Raw genomic sequence first — 18,308 nt, 5'->3', positions numbered from 1 at the left:
GATACTCTGAGGCTGCATAATGTCCCTGCGTGGGTGGTACTGGGACCTTCCATGCTGGGGCTGCAGAAGCAGCATAAATAACAACAACAGAAAAAAATAGATCCTGTCCTGTTTCATATTTTGTGCTGATGGTGCTTTTGCAAAGGATGTGGGTTGGGTGTAGTCAGAGGAAAGGACAGAATCGAGCCAGAGAGATGTGTGGTTTCATTTCAACTTCTTCTCAAACTCACACAGAAGAGGCCCACTCCATAACAGGGCTTGGGTCCCCCAGACCTGGTAGGGCTGCTCCATCCCTGGTGGCCTCTGGAGGTGACATTTCTCACCCAGACACCAGGGGCTGGCATCCAAGGCCAGGGAGATGGAGAGCCCATGATATGAGGATGGCCTTTGGTCACAGCTTGGGCTGAGCCAGCCATGGGAGAACAAAGTGAAGTGTCTGGCAGATGAAGGAAGGAGCAAAAAGGGCCTCAATGCCCCCATGCAAGAAGAAAAATAACCCCACAGTGACCCAGATTTCCCTCCTCTCGCTTGAGGCACATAGCAAAGGTTTGGGTCTGTGGTCATTCTGCAGGAAGAGTCTGTCACCTCTAGAAATCCTTGAGAGACCAACAGCCTTCAGCCTCCTGGTGATCCTAGGGAATCTGTAGAGTGGTTTAAGGAGCCCTAGTCTATTTGCAGTACTCTAAACCCTACAATCCATGTTCTCACAGCCTCAAGCCTTGTCCTTAAGCTTCCTCCAGGCACTCACACTCTTTCCTCTGCTCACTTTGCAGTGATGGGGACTGGTGGCTGGCCAAGTCCCTCAGCAGTGGCAGGAAAGGCTACATCCCCAGCAACTTTGTGGCACAGGTGGACAGTTTGGAAGAGGAAAAGTAAGTATGAAAGCTAATGAACCCTGCTGCAGTGCCCTGTCTCTCCACAAGCTATGGAAAGGGCTTTACTTGCTGGCAGGAAGATGTCATTGCTGGTCTGGGCAGCAAGAGGTCTTCCATCATCCCAAACAACGCTGCCCTAAAGTCCAGGAGAACTGGGTGCCAGTTCCCAGACCCACAGCCTGGTGCTGTTGGTTTCATTAGCCCAGATGCAGCTTCCCTGCAAGGAAGATGGAAAGAAAGACTTGAGTCAAGAGGGTTTATTATGTCTATAACACAAGAAGCAGAAGAATTTTTCTTTCATGACTTATCCTCTTTTATGGCATTCAGCTATAAGTGATCAGTCTGCCTGCAATCTCCCCTTGGAGGGACTCAACCATCATTGAATTCAGCAAATATTTGGCAACACACAGAAATGTGGTTGAGACATAAAAGTTCTTTGTATCCAAACTTGCACTTTCTCCTGCTTAGGGGATCCTGCACATGCCACATGCCATCTACTTTCTGCTCTGTCTGAATTGGCAGGCTGTGAAACAAGCCCAGAGTGACCAAAATCTGGTGTTAATCTACCAAAACCAGTCCATTGCTGCCTCTCTCCAGCAGATAACAAACTATTTGCTGATAAAAATAACCCTCAGTTTCACAATGTAATGGCAAAAAAACCAAACCAAACAAACACTTCCCCCCCACCCCCCGCCCCAAATCAACCAAACATACAAACAAAAACCCACCAAAAAGCAAACCAAAAATAAAATCTAAAAAGAACTAACTGGAAGTAATACTTTTTATTTCTTTTTTTTTCTTTCTCCCTTGAGCTTTTCCTTCTCAATGATGGTTTTACCTTCTCTCTCTCCCAGGTGGTTTTTTAGAACTCTGAGCAGAAAAGATGCTGAAAGGCTGCTCTTGTCTTCTGGTAACAAAGTCGGCTCTTTCCTTGTCCGAGAGAGCGAAACCAGCCAAGGTGAGACCCAGAGAGCAAAGGTAACTCCTGCTATTGCCAGGGCTTGGAAAACCCGCCACACCTGAGCTGCAAAGTCCAGCTGTGCCAGAGGTTCTTGGATCTGGCAAAGATTTGCTCAGGATGCTACTCACGTGTGTCGTTTTGGCTGTGGGAAGAGTGGCTTTTGCCACTGCAGTTCCTGGCAGAGAGGCAGAAACACAAATAAGCAGGAAGGATTTTCCAAAACCATGTGTAGGGGTTTTCTTTTCCTTCTCTTCCCAGGGAAATGTTACCTTTCTTTGGCAAAAAAGGAGGTACTTCTGTGCACTCTTGAAGAAGAGTTTCTCCTGTTTGCAATAGCAACTCGCAGAATTTTGGAAAACGTCTTTTGGTGGAACATTTTCCCAGGGAAGACGTGTTTTTGCTGATAATGTGTAGCAGGGGGAAAGGGCAGAGCATTGTGGTCACCTCTCTTAGGCAGTGGATATAGTCACTAACCATAATACTTCATCATGTAATTGCAGTTTCCATATTCTGTGCTGTTAATCTGTAGAGTCTGGGAGTTAGTTTGGGTTGTCCCATGGGAATTTCTTATTGTTTCTTTCCTACTGTTTTTCCTCCTTGCTTCCTCTGGGCCAGCTGTGTGTTTACACCTTGGAGGAAATGATGCCCATGGTGGTCCCCCAGTTCTGCTCTGAACAGATCCGTACAGTAGTTCAGGAAAGGATTTCAGTCTAGCTGTGATTTGGTTTCTTTGCTGTGAAATGGATGCAGGAGTCTTTCCTTGACATGTAGAAAAAGGTGGTTTGTGCCTCCCCTTATTATTTAGAATAATAAAATTGTTTAGGTTGGAAAAACCTCTGAGACCATTGAGTCCAACTGTGACTCAATCAGTAGCATTGGAGCACCTATCCAAAGCAATATGTGTCCTTCTTTTCCTTGACTTGCTTCCCAAACACTTCTACAAGACCAAACTACGAGTGGGAACAAACAGGATCCTCCATCTTACAACTGGTCCTTGCCCACTGTGGCTTCTCCTTCCTCCTTTTGCCTCTATTTTTCACTATTCACATGGGAGTTCTCCAAGGCAGGATCTGTTCCTTCCACTATGGGTACATCACTACCAGCAAATTAAACAGTGCCAGAGTCTGGATGGGACAGCTGGAGTCTCATCTTCCTGTATCTGTCTCCCTGACCCATCAGGCAGTATCAGCACTGTGGCATCCTACTTGGAATGTCCCCCTCTGCCCCGTGCCTGGGCTCACCTCCACACATCCCTGCTGAGCTGATGCCAAGCAAGAAGGCTGCTTTCCATGGGGATTTGTGGCTTTCAGACTTTTTTAAGAAGACTCAGGTCAGGAAACATTGAAGAGATTGTTCATACAACTGACTTTCATTTGCAAGTCACTTTTTGTGCTGTATCTTGGTTTCCCTGCTCCCTTTGTGGTGCCTTTGCAATGCTCAGGCATGGACTAGTCACCACATGCTGGTCTCTTGTTTATCCCCTTCCCACTCTCCCTTTGTTTGCTGGGGTATTTGGGGAGTTTGCATTTCACCCAGGAAGGGTAGGAAGCAACACATGGATGGGATCAGACCTTTCCCTACCCTTGTTCAGGACAACTGGCCCAGATTTCTGCTTGCCACGAGCTGCAAACACAGGATGGAATAGTCCCTTGCAATTCTCCAGGGTGTTGGTGGGTCTGGGTCACACAGGGCTCAGACAGAGGGGGTGGAGTCCTGAGATTCAAGGAGAAATAACCAGATCCTTAAAGCCCTGTCTCTGCTGTCTAGAAGATGTGTGATACTCTGCTTTAGCAGATGTGATGACTTCCACTCCATGGAAGGCCCATATTAGTCCCAAACACTCAGAGATCTGCCCTGAAATGTGACTCTCACCTGTGCCCTTTCTGATATTTAGTGTAAAAGATGGCTATTATCCCTTCAAACACCTCATCCTGTGAATCACCCTGTGCTCTCAGCTTCTGCCTGAGCACCCTGAGCTTTAGGCTGCCTGAATGGCCAGGGTGACGCCATTTGATCCTTCCTAACCACATCTTCCTCCTCTCTGAAGAGAAGGGAAAAGAGAAAGCCCTGCATCTCCAAACGTGCCATGAAGCCAAGTTCCCTAATGTAAAATATCCTGTGACCCATCAAGAGATGTCCAGAGCAATGCCATGGAATTAACTCTGCCCTTTGAGCCTCACATGTTCCTTCTGTTTTCCTTCCCCATGACGGGTATTTTCATTCACTTTTCACGTCATCAGTAAAACCTGACCTTCAGCACCGCGCACTGGGTTGAGCTGCTTAATTTGGAAGGTGGTTGTCTCATCCTGGGCTGTCTCAGCCACACTGGGATGGATTTTGCACCCTGCCTAGGATCAGCACCTACTCCCAGCCCATCCTAAGCAGAGTCCCATTTTGCTTGTGGTTTCAGACACAGGAACTCTGCAAACCAGGGGGGGCTTCACTTTCAGTCAACGTTTTGCAGAGTCCCTGAAAGGCACATTCAGCATCCTGGGAAGAGGGGAAGATGGAGACAGTGTGGGAAGAACATCAACCATCACAGAATCACAGAATATGCTGAGTTGGAAGGAACCCACAAGGATCATCAAGTCCAGCTTTTAGCCCTGCACAGGACTGTCCCCAAAAGTCACACCCTGTGCCTAAGAGTATCATCCAAATACTTCTTGAGGTCTGACAGCCTCGATGTGGTGACCACTGACCTGGGGAGGCTGTTCAGTGGCCAACCACCCTCTGGGGGAAGAAACTTTTCCTGAGATCCAACCTAAACCTGCCCTGGCCCAACTCCAGTCCATTCCATGGGTTCTGTCACTTGATCAACACAGAGCAGAGATCAGTGCCTGCCCCTCCTCTTCCCCTCAGGAGGAAGTTGCAACCACAGTGAGGTCTCCCCTCAGTCTCCTCTTCTCCAGCTGAACACACCAAGTGACCTCCAGCATCTGGGAATTCTGAAATCACCGGTGGAGCACCAGCCTTGCTGAAGCTGCTGCAAATAAACCAATGTCCCCCTGAAGTAATAACCATTCCAAAGCCTGCAGGAGCACATTCCCACAGCTGTGCCGAGTCACGAGCTCCTCGCTCCCAGCAGGAATGTTGTGTCTGTGCTCTTTGGAGGAGGGACCTCGCCGAGCTCAGCCACTGCATCCGGCTGAGCTCCTGGATTCCCATGGCGAAGGAGTTAAGAGGCTGATGAGAGCCACGGGAGGAGGAGATGCCACGTGTTGTGGGGCTCAGTCTGAGGCAGCATCAAAATGCAGATATAACAGCCTGAGCTCCCGCTGTAGCCAGTGGGACTTGATTTGGCTGTCAGATCCTGAGCATCTTAGAGAGCCATCTCCAGGTGCTCCAAAAGGAGGTAGGGTTTTGCACCTTATCTGCTGAACCCATGCAGATCATAGAATCACAGAATCATACAATGGGTTGGGCTGGAAGGGATCTTTAAAGGTCATCTAGTCCAACCCTCGTGCAGCAAGGAGGGTCATCTTCCACTAGCCCACGTTGCTCCAAGCCCTGTCCAACATGGCCTGGAACAATTCCAGGGATGGGGCAGCTGCAGCTTCTCTGGGCAACCTGTGCCAGGGCCTCACCTTCCTCAACGTATCAGAGTATCTGAAGTGGTACCAAACACCGGTGTTTGGGTGACTGAATCAGCCCCACGTGTGATGTGAAGTTGAAACTCGCCCTTTACACTTTCTGCTGCTCCTTTCCATACAAAGCTGTGAACAAAATGGACCTGAGCACCCTTGCAGGATGGTTTGTGGATCCCAGACTGGGAACAGGAGGGTCTGACAACCAGAGCTTCCCAGGATGAGCTACAGTTGTGCTCATGGGGCTCTGAGCAACCTGGTCTAGTGGAAGGTGCCCCTGCCCATGGCAGGGCTTAGAACATAATGAGCTTTAAGGTCCCTTCCAATCCAAACCATTCTGTGAAGAGCAAATTAAAGCTTTCCAGCTTTAGTGCTTTGCTTTGGTCAGCAGCTCCCAAGGGAACAATAACCAGTCATGAAGAAGGACAGGGAAGCTCTGCCACACTCACTGCAGCAAACTAAATTCTGACCTGGGGTGAAATACAGAATTGGCTGTAATGACAAGGTAAGGATTAACACTGGCAGCAGGAAGCTGAGAGATTGGTCCTGTCACTGTTTGAAAGATGCAGGAGAGTTTAAAGAGTCGATGGGGTCTGGAAAGGAGGTCCTGCAGGACAGGAAGTATTTTGGGTGCAACCACAGTAGTAAAAAGATCAGGTTTCCTCTTCTCTGCTGATTCCTGGCCCCCAGGCACCCACTGGCAGATATGTTAGTCATTAATTCCTGGACTTCCTCCTGCAGGATTGTCTGTCCTCAGTGCAGCTGCAGCTTACACCATGTTTGGCTCCTTCCCTGAGCAGTCCTTGTGCTGTAAAAATCCCACACAAACCCTAAGCCATGTCCCAGGCATGCAAAGCACCCTCTTGGGCTTGTGCCAGATGAGCCCAGCTCTGATGGGCTGCAGCCTGGCCTGCTCAGTTTTCCAATGTCTTTGAAATTAAAACACCATCATCATCTTCAACAGCAGGAATAAAAGTTAATAATAGTAATAATAGTCATAGAAATAATAATAATAATTACAATAATCATAATAGTGGTAGTGGTGGTAGTAGTAGTAGTAATGGTATATAGGTGTTGTCTGGGTTGTATTCTTCATAGAATTACAGAATCATTTAGGTTGGGAAAGACCTCAAAAGTCATCGAGTCCAACCTTTGGCCTTAATGTTTATTATCTATTATGTTCATTATTTATTATTTTGGAACTTAGGGTCACATGGATACCACAGAGGAGCCAAAGGAGGTCTGGGGCCAGTTATTAAGGAGTGTGAATTAAGTGGGTCTCAAACTCCAGCAGGACTTGTGCTGCTGTGCACTGAAGACACAAATCCCAGCAACGCCTCCCTGCACCCACCAGGGACCAAAAATCACTCCTTGGAAAAGCATCCTGAGCTGTGCAGTGAAGTTTGGTGACTAAGACATGTCCTGCAGAAATGAGCCATTCCTTTGCCCTTCCCTTGAGGTTTTATTGCCCCGTTGAAGACGTTTCAGGGCTGTTTCTCAGCTGTTCAGCTGCAGGACTGATAGAACCTAAAGGACTTCTCAGTCTGTCTTCTGCCTGATGAAGAAGAATCTTCTGCTCTTCTGAATTTTTCCTCACAGTCAAGAAAACATTCGGAAGAATGACCTTCCCATTTGTGCTTCTCTTGCTCTGCATTTAAACCAGCAGGTTTTTCCCGGAGCTTTGTGGCACTTGGAAGGATTTTAGGCTCTCCCAAACTCTGCTTGTAAAGCTTTATGATCACTGAAACAGAGCAAATATCCACAGAGGAGGTTTTTTCTTTTGCTGTTTTTCACAAATGCAAACGGTTTCCCAGCGCAGTGCAGGGAACTGCTGATGCTGGGATGGGGAAACAGCAGCCAGAGAGGGGTTTATGTCACTAAACTTTCCCCTCCCATGCCTGATTAGGGTTTCAGAGTCACTGTGGACAGCCCTGCTTCTGCTTAGGATCCTGCATGACACATCCTTACTTTTAAATATATAGAGCCCTGCCTTTGCAGACATTAAAACGGGCAGTCTGTCAACCCAGGGTGATGTATTGGACTTGTAACAACTTTCAACAACTTACCCCGGAAATCTGATCCAGACAAAGGGAAAAACCCGCTGCTCAGGCTGTATCGAATCACACTGGCACGGGCTGGAGGTGCTGCTCAGTAGCAACATCTAGTGATGCTTTTGTGCACTAAAAACCAACCCTACGGTTTAGATTATCACGGAGAGAATAAAGGTTTGGGGGGAGTGGACTGTTGAGCAGCCCCCTTGGGGTCAAAAGGCACATGATTCCAGATTGACCCCATGATTCTAGATGGGAATCTCTGGATGTGGTTTAGCTGCAGTCCCAAGTTCTTGGCTGAACGAGATGATTCTCCTCAGCCCCCCTTCTCCACCTCCCAGCTGAACCACTGCCCTTGGCACAAGGTTTATAAGGGATAACAGGGACAAAGGGATCTTGGATAAGGCTGAGAAGGGACACATATTTCTTGGACTTATTTCTCCCACCAAAATTCTGGTTGTGCTGGTGGAGTGGTTCAGCCCCTTGTCAGTCCTGTGTTTCTACAGGCCAGTGAGATTGCAGTTACCTGTTTCATCCAGCTGAAAATGGCTTTATACAGCTTTAAACTGCCAGAGGGCAGGGTTAGGTGGGATATTGGGAAAGGATTTTTGGCTGTGAGGGTGGTGAGGCCCTGGCACAGGTTGCCCAGAGAAGCTGTGGCTTTCCTATCCCTGGAAGTGTTTAAGGCCAGGTTGGATGGAGTTTGGAGCAACCTGGAGTAGTGGAAGGTGTCCCTGCCCATGGCAGGGAGGTTGAAATGAGATGGTCTTTAAGGTCCCTTCCAACCCAATCCATTCTGGGATTTCGTGATTCCGTGAGGTGCTGGGGTTGACAGAACTCAGATGGGAGATACAGAACTGTGGAAAGACCATCATGAGCTAAGGAGCATCTGATTGCTCTGTCTGGAGACGTGTTATTGATTCCAACAGTGCTTCCATGGGGTTACTGGCCATGGCATAGGCAGGTCTTACTAAACAAAGCCTTGCCAGAACCAGTTAAGCTCTGATGAACCTTTATCCTCTCCACTCGCCTTGGAGAGAGGGAAGTCTTTGCAGCCCTGACAAGGCATCAGCAAGGGCTGGGAGAGGTGTCTACAGCTGAGCAAAGAGGAGGGAGCTGCTCCCTGAGGAAGCTGCTGATTGTCCTCACAATTCCTCCTGCTCATTCTCCAGGTGCCTATTCCCTGTCCGTGAGAGACAGCAGCTCTGCCCAGGGGGACACCATCAAACACTACCGGATCCGCTCCTTGGATGATGGGGGGGGATATTACATCTCCCCCAGGATGACGTTCTCCAGCCTGCCAGAGCTCATCCAGCATTACTGCCGTGAGTTGTTCGCCTTCCCTAATGGATTTGTGTCGTAGAAGAAACTGGGAGTAGAGGGAGGAGAGTGTCTCCCATAAAGAAAGACATGGGACATACAGGAGGGATGCTTGAGAAGCAGGGTTTGGCCTAACTGGGCAGGATAATTTGCTCCTCTGTGGCTCCCTTTGAGCTTTTTCCTTTCACTGGGTCCGTTTTGGGTGCCTTTGGATCCCTGTGGCTGAAACATTTTAGGGAATGATAGAATTATTAAGGTTGGAAAAACCCTCTAAGATCCTTAAATCTCTCAGGGATGGTGACTCCACCACTGCCCTGTGTGGTTGTGGAGGTTTTCCCATGGGCTGGTTATTCCTGGCATGTGTAAATGGAGGAGGAGGAGGAGGAGTTTAGCTCTGCCACCCCATTGAACTGTCCTGTGCTTCATCCTCATACAGAGAGAGGGGATGGCCTGTGCCAGCGCCTCACAGCTCCCTGCATATCCCTGGTTCCCCAGAGACCCTGGGCACAGGACGAGTGGGAGATCCCACGGGAGTCTCTGAAGCTTGTGAAGAAGCTCGGCAGTGGGCAGTTTGGGGAAGTGTGGATGGGTGAGTATGATTTCTCCATTCCCAGGGAAGAAATGCATAAAGAGAGGAGGAGATGGAAAGCCCTCTTTCTCTAAGATTATTCCAGGAATGGGAATCCTTAAGTATGAACACTTATTTATGGGGACACACAGAGCAGGAGATGCCATATTCCTGGAAAGGACTGGAAAACTTGTGTTTGCACAGATCAGTGGTTGAGCAAGGGTTTCACAGGCTGGATACATGTGATGGGGTGGAAGTAGCTGCATACTCATCTCCTGAGAAATGCTCTTATTCTTCCTATGAACCCTGGGCATGGTTGTAGGTTACACACAGCAGGGTACCTGGGTGACATTTCCCCACTTTTTCTGTTTCCCTGTTCCTCTTTTTAACCCAGACCTTAATCCCTGATGCCCTCCTGCCTACTGCTAATCAGTGGGAGAGGAAGTGGAGTGAGCTCAGCTTCCTCTGCTGTCCTCTCTGTGGTTACTGGTTGCCTTGGCAATTGAGACTGTGGACAGGACCAGGCTGAGTTCATGTCCTGACTGCAGGGCCCTGGCTTTTTCCATGGCATTTTGGATCATGTGAGAGCCCAGCTGGTGGGAGGCCCCAGGGGTCTCACCCAGAAAGAGTCTTGCAGGGCTGGGAGGACCATGTGAGGATGGGCTCATTCCACAGGCAGGGATGATCCCTGATGCAGTCACAGGGATTGACAGTTGTGTCTCCCTTCTCCTCTCATAGCTGCTGGCACTGGGATTCATCACATGTTTCTTTATGAGAGATCCAGGCTGTTGCTGTGGTTTTCTGCTCCCTGATCCCTGAGTTCTTATTGCCCAGCCTGAGAGCCCACAGAGAGCCCCAAATTCCTCAAAGCATCATTCTCTCTCTGCAGGCTATTACAAGAACAACATCAAGGTGGCTGTGAAGACCATGAAGGAGGGCAGCATGGATCCTGATGCCTTCTTGGCAGAGGCAAACTTGATGAAGAAGCTCCAGCACAACAAGCTGGTCCGGTTGTATGCAGTGGTCACCAAGCAGCCCATCTACATCGTGACAGAGTACATGGCCAATGGTAAAAATCCTCACTGAGGGCTGTGAAGGGGGGTTTTGTACCAAATCTGTAAGCAGAAGGACTAAGAAACCCAAAAGTTTGTTTCTACTACACAAAGGGACTTTTTGGGTGATGAGAAAAAGCTACTTCACGTAACGGTGATGTCGCATTTGAAAAGCACTTGAAGTTCTCATCTCCACTGTTCCTACTGCAAGTTTGTGTCAGGTTTTTACTCCCCTCATGATGAATTTGTCTTTTCTTCTGTCCTTCTTTGTCTATAACGATTTGAGTGATCATTGCCCAGCAGTTTGCAAAAGGTCTGTGCAAAATAGAGGGGAAATTGAGCTGAGTTTGGGGACATTTCTAATGGGCAGATGCTCCAGGAGGCACCCATTCTGGCTCCTCAGATTTTCTATAGGATGCAGACATTCTATTCTGAGAAGCACCAGGGAAAGCAAATATATAGATGTATTACTTAGATTTATTATTCATGATTTATTAGATTTATAGAAGAGTTTCATCAGAGTCTCCTCTTTCTTTTTTGCAGGGTGTTTGCTGGATTACTTGAAGACAGAAGAAGGAAGCCAGCTGAATCTCCCCAAACTCATTGACATCGCTGCTCAGGTCAGTGAGCAGCCGCTGGGAAACGGGCTCAGGGGTTTGTTATGGCCTCAGTGAAATTCTTTGAAGTCTGTCAGGGTGTGGATTTCACGGAGGAAAACAGCTCCTCCTGGTGTGTCCTCTTAGGATTTCTCTCCAGCCCAGTCGTGTCGATGTGCCTGTGGGCTCAGCAAAGCTCAGCTGTCCTTGGGACAGCCCCGGGGAGCTTTGTGCAGTGCTAGAGATCTGAAGTTTGGGGGGGTTTTACGGGAGTTGGGCTTGTTTTGATCTGTTTTTCTTTGTTTTGCTGAGCAGGGAACAAGTTTGTTTTTCTTTTAACAAAAAGGAAAAGAAGCTCAACAAACAGATTTTTAATGTAAACACACACTGGCTTTCAGCAGTTTTTCCCTTCTGATGATGAGGCATAAAGCATGTTCTGACCCTCAAATCTGGGAAAATTGTCCCTCATAAGAACAAACCTTTACCTTTGTAGGGTTGTTTCCCTCTAAGCTGTAAATCTTAATAGTTGCAGCTGGACAGTAACATTTTAGTCCAGAAATGACTCTAAACACAAAAAGGTCAAAATTAGGGAAACCATACGAAGGATGAGGATGGCAAAATCACTCCACTTTGATCCTAGCCAGATGCTGACAGAGTTTGGCTCACCCAGAGCAAAGTTAGGCTAATTAGGAAATATTGGGAAAAAACCATGAAGCATCAGTCTGAGTACAACTGAATAAAGGACTGGGATTTATCCATAAAATCACTCAAACTCTGTGGGTCAGACTGAGCCTGAGGAAACAATGGTTCCAGCTATTATACAAAGTTATTTTTTTAATGAATTAAAAACTGGAGGATCTTAATATTTGAGCAAATGTTTTGTGATGGTAAAAGGCTTTCCTTCTTGCTTTAACCAGGGTGAAAATATTTAAATACTTTAAAGCAGTGCCACCTTCTGTCATTTTTGCTTTGCGCCATTCAAAGGGGTGGAGAGGAACATTTTTCTGTTCCTTTCTTCTTCACTAATGGTAAATCTTCCATATCTTCAGCTTCATAATTGTTGATTGTGGGAGGTTATGGGGCCAACTACACCCTCCCTTAAATTAATTAAGAAATTAGTTTCTTGATTTCTCTTAATTTCTCCCCTCCTTTTCTCTTTACCTCCTCACTTCCCTCCATCCCTTTTTCATTCTTTCATTCCCTCTCTTGAAAGTTGCAGCCTGAGGGTGTGTTTTAAGTTCTTGATGATAAGGAAAATGACCCAAATTCATATTACAGACCCCTTGGGATTAGTGGGAGCATTCCCTAGAAGTTGGTTTGATGCTTTTCTATGCCAGAAGAAAGCGCAGTGGCCAGAACAGTCTGCACGGGGGTGACCCAGAGCAGTGTTGTAGAATCACAGAATGGTTTGGGTTGGAAGGGACCTGAAAGCTGATCTCATTCCAATCCCCTGCCATGGGCAGGGACAGCTCCCACTGTCTCAGGTTGCTCCAAGCCCTGTCCAACCTTGCCTTGGACACTTCCAGGGATGGGACACCCACCATTTCTCGGGCAAACTGCACCAAACACCAGGACCAGGATAACTGAACACAGATCAAATCCCCCCACCCCAATGATGTAATAACCCATAGAAGTCACCCCCAGCATGGGGGTAGGAAGGATTTTGCCCACCCCTGAGGAATGGGTGTCAATTGGAAGGGTAGCTTTCCTCCTTTGCCCTCCCACCCCAGCACCACCTCCCCAGGGAATGGATTCAAACATTCACAGGGTATCTTCCAGGAGGAGGAGGAGGAAAGGGCAGAGTTCTGAGCTATTGTGCAACGTGTTTTATCTGTGGTGCTGGGCTGACATCACAGCCCAAAGGCACCAGACCCTCTCAGTCGCAATATTTGATCCAGTGACATCCGTCAGAGCTAAAATTAGAAATCTCTGGGCTGAGGCACTTGATCCTGTGGTCAGTCTCGAGGGTAAATGCTTGAGAACACTCTGGGCTGGAGCAGGCCCATCACCAGGTACTATCTCATTAACATCAGGGCAGGAAATTACCTCAATTCTTCCATTTTCCACTGCAGCAAACAGCACTCACGCTGGAGGGGTGTTGACATAGGTTAGAAATGCAGCATTGGAAAGTTTGTGTGAGTATCCTGTTTGAAACCACATGTAAGCTGAGATGATGATGTGAATCTGAATGGAGTGGAAAATTGCTCTGCCCTCACCCACAGGCACATCAAAGCTCTAATTGGTGCTAACCATTGCTAGCAGGGACTGCATGAATCCAACTCCCCAGTAAATGCCCAACCCAAATCTCAAGACTCAACCCTGCAGTCTCTTTTTTTATCAATCTCTCTTTTCAAGATCTCAGCACTCACCAATCAAAGATTGCTGCTGCCATTTATAGAGGCTCATCACACACCAGGCACCTCCATTGGATATTAGGAAGAAATTCTTCCCTGTGAGGGTGGTCAGGCCATGGCACAGAGGAGCTGTGGCTGCCCCATCCCTGGAAATGTCCAAGGCCAGGTTGGATGGGGCTTGGAGCAACCATCAACTAGATGATCTTTAAGATCCCTTCCAATCCAAACCACCTTGTGATTCTATGATTCCATGGTGACCTCCCTGCTCCAAGGAGATAAATATTGCAAGATGGTCTTGGGAGCAACCTCCTAAAGTATAATTTGCAGATGGTTGAAGAGGGCAGGGCACACGATTTTTCATATTTCTGTGGATATCTGTGTCTTCTGATCCTGTAGGTATCAGAGGGGAAAACTGTGTTGTAGGGAGCTGGGGGTGTTCAGCCTGGAGAAGAGAAGGTTCTTGAGAGATCTTAGAGTCCCTTCCAGTGCTTAAAGGGGCTCCAAGAGAGCTGGACACAGACTTTGGACAAGAGGCCTGGAGAGACAGAACAAGGGGGAATGGCTTCCCACTGCCAGAGGGCAGAGTTAGATGGGATTATTGGGAAGGAAATCTTCCATGTGAGGGTGGTGAGGCCCTGAAAAGGGTTGCCCAGGGAAGCTGTGGCTGCCCCATCCCTGGAAGTGTTCAAGGCCAGGTTGGGTGGGACTTGGAGCAACTTGGGATACTGGAAGGTGTCCCTGCCCATGGCAGGTAGATGATCTTTAAAAGTCCCTTCCAAGCCAAACTAATCTCTATTATTAGCCTTTTCCTCTTCTTAATTAACATATTGATTCTGGAGTCTTTATGATTAAAATCCCCACCAGAGAGGAGAGACTTGTGGCAGAAACTGGGAATCCAGTGATGTGGTTTCAGCTTTGCTTCAGCCTTCTGCCTCTTGCTGCAGACAAGACACAGCTCACAGCTGGAACTCCTGAGCAAAACAGAGAGTGGTGCTTTTGTTCTGCTCGACTCGTCTGCTCAAAGCTTTCAGGCCCTGTCTGTGCTGGCAAAGCTGAATGTAGATGGGAATGTACAGCTGGAATGTACAGAGCACATGTACATGGGAAATATCTGTTTATTAATGTTTCTGTCTGTCTGTTGATCCACCTGCCCATCCGTCCACCCACGGAGCTCTTATTCATCTCCATGCACGTGGAAGCACGTGAGCAGCCCCGTGCTTTGTAAAGGTGGGGAAAGGGCAGCACAAAAGGCAGTCATGGGACGGGGGAGGTGATGATGAAGATGGACTCTTCCTCCTCTCCAGGTGGCAGAGGGGATGGCCTACATCGAGCGCATGAACTTCATCCACCGCGACCTGAGGGCCGCCAACATCCTCGTCTCGGAGAGCCTCTGCTGCAAAATCGCTGATTTTGGGCTGGCCAGGATCATTGAGAATGAATACCTGGCACAGGAAGGTGGGTGTTGTTCCCAGAATTGCCTCACCGGCACATTCCCCTTATCTCCCATCCCCTTGCCATGCAGACATTCCAAGATCCCGGGCTGGGATCAGGCACTGGGTGCTGATGGTGTGAGACCTGAGCCCAGAGTGCTGCTGCTGTCGGCACCCAGGCAGGACACAGAGAGAGAGAAAGAGTCAAAAACTGGCCCCTCAGAGAGGCAGCAGCAGTTGGGGAGAATAAAGAACAGACAAGGCTTGCAGAGGGAAATGGGAAGAAATCTTTTGGCACTGTTTGGAGGAGGCTGCGGAATCTCAGGTCGGTTTGCTGGAGAAACATGACCTCTGCTAATGAAACCTGCTGTGCCCACGTGCTCACAGGGAGCCAAGCCCACAGGGAAGGAAATAGCAGGAGAACTTGATCATTGCCCTGCAGAGGGGAGCTGGAGCCATGAAAGTGGACCCAGCAGCAGTTTCCAGGTGTCCCAGGCAAAGCAAGCCCAGACTGGATCAGGTCCCTTCTATAACAAAGGACAGCTTAGAAAACACAGGATTATGGAATGGTTAAGGTTGGAAAAGACCTCTAAGATCAGTGAGCTCTGAGGTCGGATATGAGATCAAATTATTCATATTGCAAAGAGATTTTGTAGACCATCAGGGAAAGAAGCAGAAGGGATCAAAATAAAACAATTAAGTCTGGCATAAGTGGGACTTGCTGGAAGATTCCTCCTCTAGAGTGGGGATGAAATGAAAATTCCCCATAAAAGCATTCTGGGGAAAGAAAATTGATTTTTGAGGGTTTTTTTTGTGAGATAGGAAACTTTGCTTTCAGTTTCCTGTCCCCAAAAACCACTTAATTATAACAATTATACCCATTTCAACATGCAAAACTATTTCAGAGTAGTAAAAGCTCCCATGTATAATTTGCAAAATGTGATGAAGGGGGACTGTGACTTTGCTGCAATTTTTGAGGCAGTTTTTATCCTTAAGAGAATCTTAGATGAAATCAGTATAACTCTGTTAATAACCAAAAGAGGTATTTTTCCAGTGGAAAACAGCTTCCATCAGCATTTTCCCAGCTAATTTTACTCTGAAATAACAGCTGCCCCTCTGTCTGCTTTGAGCAATTTTCACTTCATAGATTGCATTTCCGAGCCTACGTCAGTCAGAGTGTGATGTGCAACAGCCAAGGCACTTCTTTCACACCCTGCAGTTGGATTTTCAGTCCTGAAGGGATGTATATAAATAAAAATGTGGTTTCCTCTATGGTCTAACAACCATCAGTTCCCACTTATCAAGGTGGTTTGAGCTGGTTTTTTTTTTTTTAGTCTTTTTTTGGTCTTAGCTAAACTGAAACAGCAATCTTATGGTCACTGCTGTCCCCAGTGGGCTAAACAAGAACCTGGTGGACAAAACAGAATGGGAGCTATTTTGGTCCAGAGGAGGCCATGCCGATGATCCAAGGGCTGGAGCCCCTCTCCTGTGAAGAACCACAGAATCATAACCAACAGAAACCAGGGATCAGTTCTTTGGAACTGATTGCTGTGCCTGTGGCACATGAGGGAGCTGCTCTAACTCCAGCTGCTGTTTCCCTTCGTTTCCTCCGGACAGGTGCGAAATTCCCGATCAAATGGACGGCACCAGAGGCCATTAACTACGGAGTTTTCACCATCAAATCTGACGTGTGGTCCTTTGGGATCCTCCTGACAGAGATCATAACCTATGGCAGGATCCCTTATCCAGGTACAGTGCACTGGGAATACAGGATGAGTGTCCATGGACTTCCAAGGATCTGGTGATGCTTTAGGCCTGGAGGCACTTATTGAAGTGTGGACAGACACACACAACTGTCTCTTAGAATCACAGAATCATTTAAATTGGGAAAGAACTCAAAACTGAGACCCAACCATTAACCCAGCACTGCCCAGCCCAACACTAACCCACGTCCCCAAGTGCCACATCCTCACATCTTTTAAATCCCTCCAGGGATGGCGATTCAGCCACTTCCCTGGGCAGCCTGTACCTGGGCTAGACAACCCTTTCAGGGGAGAAATTTTTCCTAATATCCAATTTAAACCTCAGCTGGTGCAACTTGAGACTGTTTCAGTCTTGTCCTGCTGCTTATTACATGGGAGAAAAGACTGACCTCCACTTGTCTCCACCCTCCTGTCAGGGAGTTCCAGAGAGTGAGAAGGTCCCTCCTGAGTCTCCTTTCCTCCAGGTTGAGCTTCCCCAGCTCCCTCAGCTGCACCTGGTGCTCCAGCCCCTTCCCCAGCGCTGTTCCCTTCTCTGGACACGCTCCAGCCCCTCAATGTCTTATGATGAGGAGCTCTTCACGCTGGGTTTCCTTTTCTGAGAGTCCCACAAGCCTCAGTTATACCTGTGCTAAGCCAAACTTGCAGGGGGGAGTCAGGGAGGGGACAAAGGGACGGAGGAGGGATTACAGTCCTGGAGAAGGGATTATTCTGTAGCCTCTTGTGCCGCTCCGGAGCTGCTTGGAGCACCGACCTTCATCTGCGGGACGCTGAATAACTCCTGCTGGGCTGTCTTTCCCTCCAGGGATGACCAACCCCGAGGTGATCCGCAACCTGGAGCGCGGCTACCGCATGCCCTGCCCGGAGCTGTGCCCCGGCGAGCTCTACAGCGTCATCCTGAAGTGCTGGCGCAGCAAACCCGAGGAGCGCCCGACCTTCGAGTACCTGCAGTCGGTGCTCGAGGACTTCTACACGGCCACGGAGAAGCAGTACGAGCCAGAGCCTCAGCAGTGAAGCCGCCGCCCACCAGCACCCGGCAGCAGGGCTGGAGGGAAGGCATCACCCTGTGGTACTTTTCCCTTTCTCCCGTGTGCCGCCCGCGATGCGCTTGGAGACAGGGAATGAGGAGCGACGCGATGCTGCCGGCTCTTGTGGTTGTCACAGGGACTAAAGAGGCGGCCCAGAGATGTCGCAGCTCCTTCCTCGTCCGCCCCGGAGGTCTGTACCCGCTTTGCAGACGTCTCCTCTGCCGGGAAGGACAGCAGATTCCTTCGTGGCCCACTTGGATACAGAAAAGCCCCTCAGCCCTGCAGCTTGCAGCCCTGGGAAGAAGGGACCATGGCTGGGGTGGTGGTGTGGGGGGGTTGCAGAATCTCCCTCCTCACTTCTGATGCCACTGCTGGCAATACTACAACCCCCTCCGTGCCACGGGCAGGGGTGGGAGCGTGTCCTGTCTGCACCTCCCTGGACCACACCAGGATTCCGAGCCCTGGAGAAATCTCGCCAGGTGATGCCCCCACTCTGTCCCAAGTCATTAATAAAAACGTCGATACCACCGTTTCCCATTTCTTTATGCGGGCATCAAGGTGAGGGTGAGCACCTGTGCTTCCCGTGCCCACCTCCATCCCAGGGAGAAGGGAGAGGCTGCGGGGCTTCCCGGGAAGCACGGGATGAGTACCCGGGGTGGGAAATGAGGGATTCCCGAGGTGCAGCCCACCGGAGGCAGGAGAGACGTTCTTGATGGGACCACAAGATGT

General features: G+C 48.8%; 1 protein-coding gene across 5 annotated transcripts in view; it reads left to right on the top strand.

Annotated features, from left to right (window-relative positions):
• Positions 1-18,106, top strand: part of BLK (BLK proto-oncogene, Src family tyrosine kinase) — a 54,542-nt gene extending 36,436 nt beyond the window's left edge. For all 5 annotated transcript variants that reach the window (XM_050314771.1, XM_050314773.1, XM_050314772.1 and 2 more), the window contains 9 exons: positions 774-872; positions 1,730-1,833; positions 8,644-8,796; positions 9,228-9,380; positions 10,249-10,428; positions 10,955-11,031; positions 14,666-14,816; positions 16,409-16,540; positions 17,357-18,106. In XM_050314771.1, coding sequence (XP_050170728.1) covers positions 774-872; positions 1,730-1,833; positions 8,644-8,796; positions 9,228-9,380; positions 10,249-10,428; positions 10,955-11,031; positions 14,666-14,816; positions 16,409-16,540; positions 17,357-17,565 — 1,258 coding nt within the window. In that variant the 3' untranslated portion in view covers positions 17,566-18,106. The remainder of the gene's footprint in view (positions 1-773; positions 873-1,729; positions 1,834-8,643; positions 8,797-9,227; positions 9,381-10,248; positions 10,429-10,954; positions 11,032-14,665; positions 14,817-16,408; positions 16,541-17,356) is intronic.
• The last annotated feature ends 202 nt before the right edge of the window (positions 18,107-18,308 follow it).

This window comes from Myiozetetes cayanensis, unplaced genomic scaffold, assembly GCF_022539395.1.
Source record: "Myiozetetes cayanensis isolate MyiCay16 unplaced genomic scaffold, myiCay2020 scf2-11, whole genome shotgun sequence".
In the NCBI taxonomy this organism is placed as follows: domain Eukaryota; kingdom Metazoa; phylum Chordata; class Aves; order Passeriformes; family Tyrannidae; genus Myiozetetes; species Myiozetetes cayanensis.
This window is presented reverse-complemented; position numbering and strand designations above follow the sequence as displayed.